Raw genomic sequence first — 6,823 nt, 5'->3', positions numbered from 1 at the left:
GAGCGTAACCGCGCGAATACTAGTATAGATAGATATAACGTTTTTGCGTTCGTCGACACTTAGTAAGCTCAACGCTGAAAGTTTGACGCGTACGTGCGCGGAAGCATTCGACAGCGTTTATAAACTGAAGAGCTGGTATCTTAGCGAGAGAAATCACCGCTGTCCATGGTGGTGGGCGGGCCTCACGGAGCCACTCGCCGTTTGGTGTTCGTTGGCAACTTGCTTACTCTCTGCAACGAGGAAATGCATTAGCACCTCTCTTTCGCACGAGGCAAGACATATGCGCGTGCTATCGACAGGAGTCCTGAATCGACGTTTGCTGCCTTTGTATCGATTCCATCATCGGCGACTTGATGACTCGCCACGCGTCTGCTACAGTATGCAGATGCAGTGCTTGGAAATGGTAGATTTTTTGTTGTTGGTTAAAGAGGGTGGACTTAGCACACTGTGACGACGAACGACTCGTCGTACGGGCAGTCCATATTCTTGAGGTTGTCGGCCGGGTACAAGAACGCATCGGGGCACTGCTCGTGGCGGCACTCGAGGTTGCGGCAGCGAAACGTGTCGTGGTTGGTGAACGACTGCACCTCGACCTTCATTGGCACATTGAAGCCCGTGCGCCAGTGGTTGTACTCCATGCACTCCTTCCACGAGTGGTGGCCATCGTCGCACTAGAATTGCTCGGTGAGAATCATCGTCACGTAAGAATAGTGCTCGAACGTACCCCCGGTGGCACGACACTGATGTCGTACCAGTGCTTGCCGAGGTCGTGGCTAAACTCAAAGACTAGCCATGTCAATCGTCAGACGAGCACATGGACGTGGCAGCACGTACGTGTTGCGCTCTCGGACCGCCCGACGCGAAGGGTGCCGCCGTCGTACCGGGTGCCGTCAATGTCGTAGTACCCGCCCTTCTTGATCTGCTCGTAGTAAACCGGGTGGTTGTTGCCAACGCGCAGAATGTACATGAGCTCAATGTCCTTGTCGCAGTTGTTTTGGACGCGAATCGCATTCTTGGCGACACCCGGGGCGGGCGGCGGTGCCGTCGTCGTGGGTTTCGGTGTCACTGTTGTCGGTGCCGGTGTGCTCGTTGTCGGTGCCGGTGTCACCGTCGTTGGCGCCGGTGTCTCGGTTGTTGGCACCGGGGTTGTCGTGGCGTTGACCGTCGGTGTCGGTGTCCGATGGGTGCTCGAATCGATCAGGTGCGGTTCGTTTGGCGGCTCGGTCGTCGTCGATGGCAGTGTCCCGACAATCGCGACAAACGCCTCTGTGTTCTTATCGGCGTCTTGCGGTAGAATAACCGGGGCCGGGCTCGTGGTGGACGTCAGTGCAAACGCTGACGCTGTCGAGGCTTCTTTGGCGCCGCTCGTCGCGATCAGCGTCGTCGTCACACCGATCGCAACAAGGACAAGGCCAGCGACAACGACGAGGAGGCGGCGCCGCCGAGCAGAGGCGACGGCGACGTCGTCCTTCTCCATGTACTCGCGCTCGTCCGTCATGCGCCAAACGATGACCGACGACCGCTTCCCGTGGCCATCGATCGTTGAAATGGGCGACTCGACCGCCATCGCTGCTCGAGCGCGAGTAAAACGGGTAATGAACCGGGTTGTTGTCGTCGTCGACCGAGAGCGACTCACGCGTCGTCCAACGTGGTCGCACACCCATCTCCACCGCGTCTCGTCGTGGGTCGTCCAACGTTCATGCGATGGCTCTGGTTCGTGCCACGCTGGTTTTATTGCGCTTTGGTTTTATGCATAGGACCCGAATTGATCGACTACACCAAAAGACGAAATGCCGTGGCGTGAAGGGTAGGGGCACACGGCAGCTTACAAGGCGGCAAGCTGCAGTCTTGTCGTAAGTGTATTGCGAACGGTGGTGTCAACGGCATGCGATTGGGTTGGGAGGAATGTCGATGCGTGCTGCGTGATCAGGTGCGATGCCCGCCAGGTTATCAGAACCAGACCGTCCGTCCAGTACTCGACTGTGCATGTTCGACCAGTTGTATATTCATAGTACACTAGACTAAACGACCAGTCGAGATACGTGTTTACTCAAAGCACATCGGGGTTCCCGAGGTCGTCGTGGACCCGGACGAGCAATTTGATACATTGACACGCATCGTACAGCAATTTTACCCAATCCAAACCCCGCGCGGCCAAAGCAGACATGCGATTGGTCTAAATTCGCTTTTGCGCTCGATTAAGTGCGCAACGTCATTGATGAGAACCTTGCTTTTTATATTGACTCGATAAAGTACGCGGACGGGATGGCTGTGCGCACGCAACAATCCAGCCATCTCGCACACCAAACGTCAACCTGGGAATACTAGTCCTAGTAGCGCGAGCTCTCTCGACAGGAAGCACCGATAGATGACTGCGTGACGGTAAAGCCAAACCAGCAATGATGTATAGATTCAACAAGTACTCGAATATCCTGTCGAAAAATTTCAATCGATCACTCGTAGTCGACTTCAACAGACAGTGACAAGAAACGACTCGTCGTGGGCGCAGTCCATGCACTTGAGGTTGTCGCCGGGGAACTGGTAGCCCTCATCGCACTGCTCGTGGCGGCACTCGACGTTACGGCAGCGAAACGTGTCGTGGTTGGTATACGACTGCACCTCGACCTTCATTGGCACATTGTAGCCCGTGCGCCCGTGGTTGTAGTCCATACACTCCTTCCACGAGTGGTGGCCAGAGTCGCACTAGGCAATATGACCATAAGGACTAAAGTGGGTATCGAAAGTCGTACCCCTGGCGGCACAACGCTGATGTCGTACCAGTGCTTGCCTTCGCCATGGCCAAACTCAAACACTAGATACGTCGCTTTGAGCCCCTTAAACATGGACCCAATGATGCCGTACACGTCGCGCTCTCGGAGCGCCCGATACGAAGGGTGCCGCCGTCGTATCGGCTCCCGAGGACGTCGTAGTAGCCGTCCTTGGAGATGGGCTCGTAGTAGATGGTATGTTTGGCGCCAACGCGCAGAATGTACATGAGCTCGACCGCCATGCCGCAGTTGTTTTGGACGCGAATCGCGTTCTTGGGGACACCCGGGGCGGCCGGGGGCGTCGTCGTCGTGGGTTTCGGTGTCACCGTCGTCGGTGCCGGTGTGCTCGTTGTCGGTGCCGGTGTCACCGTCGTTGGCGCCGGTGTCTCGGTTGTCGGCGCCGGGGTCTCGGTTGTCGGCGCCGGGGTCTTGGTTGTTGGCGCCGGTGTCTCGGTCCTCGGGGTCGGCGACGCCGTAGCGTTCACGTTGGTGCTTTCAACCGCGTACGAGCTGTTTAGTGGCTCAATAGTTAGCGGTAGTGCGCCCACAGCGCTCACAATAGACTCGGTGTTGTTGGTCGTTGCGGTCGGTGCCGGCGTCGGTGCCGTCGTCACCACGTTCGACGATGCCGAAGCGTCGTTGGCGCCGCTTGTTACGAGCAGCGTTGTCGTGACGCCGATCGCGACGAGCACAAGGCCGGCGACAACGGCAAGCAAGCGCCGGCGCTTGGCCGACGCCACCGCAACGTCATCTTTTTCCACGTAGTCGTCGTCGGTGCGCCATGCGACGACGGACGACGTCGTTTCCGTGTCGTGCAGCATCGAAACCGGCGGGTTGATAGCCATGAGTGTGCGCTGCAAGCGAAATGGGAATGTGCGACCGTTCTCCACTGGTGGTTCATTCTACGTACTGCTCACAGGCAAGGCAAGCGCTGGTTGGTAACCCTACACTAGAGCTACTTTACCCTAACGGCGCCCGATCTTTAGACGACGGGTGGTGGTGGCGGTGTCCCTACGCGCTGCATTTCCGCCCTCCCTGTTCTAAAAAGCCACATATGTGCCCTGTATTCACAGCACGACCACGCACAATGACGTGGCACGCTGTCCAGCACGGATTCGGATGCAACCACCTGCATTACGGGCAACGTCGTATGGAATTCCGACACAATCCTGGTATTTGAGAAGCATTGTAATCGCAGGCGCATAAATGATTTGATACAGACATATTCTGCGTTAATTGACAAAAGATCTGAAAAGCATGGGATTCTACCCATGTGTTGGGCATTTTAGAGCAATGCCAGCCGTACGATAGGCCCTGGAACGACATGTGGCGTTGGTAATCCTACTTGGTATATCTATGTAAATACTGATGAATGCAAGATAATAAGTTCTGCTTGTAACACAACACATATTTTGTATTGGTATACTGAACACGGGCTTATTTTTGTCAATTAACGCGGTTGTCAATTAACGCAGAGGATGTCTGTACCCCGTACACCGAGGCGCTCTCTACACCCAATGCTCTATACCGAGGAGAGGCGCCGAGGCTTTGACGGTGGTCGATCATTCGAGTCTTCTTACTAACGTTAGTGATCTATTGTTAATCTTGCTTGTGATCAATGGTCGTCAATGCTTCGATGCCGTGGAAGATACGCTATGTCCTTGACTGCGGATGGTACAATGCTGGTTCAGTTGACACATATATCACGATTCAAACAAGGCACCGGCCTTTTGCAGGCTGGGAGTAATATAGAGTCGTACACTATACAGTCGATGAATGTTGTCGTAGCACTGGCGTGGTGCATACCCCTACCCCCACGTACATAGGGCGTGACATGCTCACCATCTGGAACGAGAGAGGCTTCTGAAACGCAGGGACACGGTGTCGACCAGACTCGATTCTGGAGCTGCTACGTGGGGCCAGACAGCGCCATGTTGTAGTATTCACGAGACGTAACACAACAATTAAATGCCTTTAGCAAGAATCAAGCCCCCAACGAGAAGAAGTTCAGACGTCGTGTCGTCAATGTGAAAGTCCGATGATCCAATGAACACATACCAGTACTTGGTTACGCAGTCGCCGTCGAAGTCCGTAACCGTGGTGAAAGGCGTTGACTGAAGGATGCGCTCAGTGTGCGAGTCCCACCTAGTCACCAGCAAGCTCATGGCTCATCGTGATCAAACCAGCATTTCGCCACCACCACTACCAGCAACAACAAGAACAACAAGAACAACAGTGTACTCGAGCTCGGAAAGAATACGATTGCTAATCTCGGTCTACACCAACTGACCATGATGTGAGGCGAAGCAGCCGGTCCGTACACCAAGCCAATAGTAGCACTTTCGACATATCCGGTTAAACGAATTAATAGCACTCATCTATGACAACGGTCTACACCAACGCTGTATTTCACGACATGTACAGGATTTAGTTTGACAAACGCTGTCGATGGCAATCGAGTAGCTGCAGCTGCAACAGCTCACACACTCTCCACCTGAACCCACACTCTCCACCTGACACCAGCATTGCTGCTCTGCCAATCAGAGTGCTGCGCATCTTCCAGCCGTGATTTCGAGCAGCCGTCGAGCCAGACTATTCCAGTGCAAGAAAATGTTAAACAGTCCTTGACCTGCACCGACTACGACCGGAATGGTATCTGCATGTATTGACTGCGCGGTGTACATGATGGCAAGACTCAACGTCTATTGCAGTAGTTCATAGCCCCGCTATTGCATCATGTATTACCCAATCGAACAGCAGAGATGTACACAGTCGCGAGATGGCAACCCCACTTTGCACTTGGCTGCGGCTGGCTAAGGTGGCGTGCGTTTAGCCGCAATCCGCATACCATCCGGACATCGTTACACCTCATCGCCCGCACCTTGCTCGTGCAGCATGGCCCGGCTCGTCGGCGTCGGGCTGCTGCTCCTGGCCGCGCTCGCGATGGCTGCGATGGACCCGTACCAGACGCTGGGCGTCCGCCGAGGCGCGTCCGAAGCACACATCAAGCGCGCCTACAAGAAGCTCGCGATTCAGTACCATCCCGACAAGACAGGCGGTGACGCAGCCGCGACAACCAAGTTTGTCGAGATCCAAGCCGCATACGAGGCGCTGACCAAGAAGCCTTCGTCGTCCTACTCGCAGCAGTCGCAGCAGTCGCAACAGTCGCATTACCAGCACCACTACCACCACCAGCAGCAGCACCAGCAATACTACTCGTACCAGTACACTTCGACGCCACGCCAAAACGCCGGCGGCGGGTCGATGCTGTACGTGCTCATCATTGTGGGGCTTCTCGTTGCCTTTCTCTGGTCGCAGCTTCAGCCAGAAGAGCCTATAGCGACGTCGCCACCTCCAGCCCGGGCACAAGCGCCATCGCCGCCGCCCAAGTTGCCGACCAGCGCCAGCCCGTTCCAGTCGCTTGCTGCTACGTACGCCCCGCACGTGGCCGAGCTGACAAGCGCGCATCTGTCGCGCCGGGGACGCCGCACGCTCGTCTTTTGTGTTCGGGCCGACCCGGTGTTTTGCAGCCCGCTGCAGCAATGGCGACTCATGGAGCACGTGGCCTTGGCCGTGGCGCGGGACCCGGTGACGTGCACGTGGTGCGACGCCGAGACGGGCGATATGCGGGACATGTGGGCTGCGTTTTTCGAGCAGCAAGGCCTCCGGCACGACGACGGTACTTATTTTTCGCATTTTTTAGCATGTGAAATCGCATTTCTTAGGTTTCTTGATCGCAATTGTCAACAACACAGCCAAGTGCGCAGTCATGCCGCCATCGTCGGACGTGACGATCGACGTGCTCGACACGTGGATCGCCAAGCTCCTCGAAGGCCAAGTCGACCAACAAGCATTGGCGATGGACGTTCCCGTCCTCTCGCCTGTCTACGTCTAGGTAGCTCTAGACTACGACATAACGTCTTGGATCGTGCGTGTCTCATAATTTCACCGGCATTCCGTCCAAAGAAGGCGTGTTGCGTCACGACAGTCCAATGCACTGGAAGAGGACGCCTCTCTCCCTGCTTGCGGTCCAAACGTCCAGCGACGTAGCTGGT

General features: G+C 55.8%; 3 protein-coding genes across 3 annotated transcripts; 1 reads left to right on the top strand and 2 right to left on the bottom strand.

Annotated features, from left to right (window-relative positions):
- Positions 1–390: 390 nt before the first annotated feature.
- Positions 391–1,584, bottom strand: SDRG_14534 (hypothetical protein). Its single transcript, XM_008620669.1, has 3 exons — positions 835–1,584; positions 725–786; positions 391–671 (listed from the first exon to the last, which is right to left on the bottom strand). The coding sequence occupies exons 1-3, from the start codon at positions 1,565–1,567 to the stop codon at positions 438–440; spliced, it is 1,029 nt and encodes a 342-aa protein (XP_008618891.1). The 5' UTR covers positions 1,568–1,584; the 3' UTR covers positions 391–437.
- An 885-nt stretch (positions 1,585–2,469) lies between these two features.
- On the bottom strand, positions 2,470–3,613 carry SDRG_14533 (hypothetical protein; the record flags this gene model as incomplete). Its single annotated transcript, XM_008620668.1, has 3 exons — positions 2,470–2,703; positions 2,751–2,812; positions 2,863–3,613. 3 exons carry the CDS (start codon positions 3,611–3,613, stop codon positions 2,470–2,472), a joined length of 1,047 nt encoding a protein of 348 aa, XP_008618890.1.
- A 2,006-nt stretch (positions 3,614–5,619) lies between these two features.
- SDRG_14532 (hypothetical protein) lies at positions 5,620–6,748 on the top strand. Its single transcript, XM_008620667.1, has 2 exons — positions 5,620–6,447; positions 6,494–6,748. The coding sequence occupies exons 1-2, from the start codon at positions 5,664–5,666 to the stop codon at positions 6,661–6,663; spliced, it is 954 nt and encodes a 317-aa protein (XP_008618889.1). The 5' UTR covers positions 5,620–5,663; the 3' UTR covers positions 6,664–6,748.
- Positions 6,749–6,823: the final 75 nt, after the last annotated feature.

Source organism: Saprolegnia diclina (genome assembly GCF_000281045.1).
Source record: "Saprolegnia diclina VS20 unplaced genomic scaffold supercont1.73, whole genome shotgun sequence".
Taxonomy (NCBI): domain Eukaryota; phylum Oomycota; class Saprolegniomycetes; order Saprolegniales; family Saprolegniaceae; genus Saprolegnia; species Saprolegnia diclina.
This window is presented reverse-complemented; position numbering and strand designations above follow the sequence as displayed.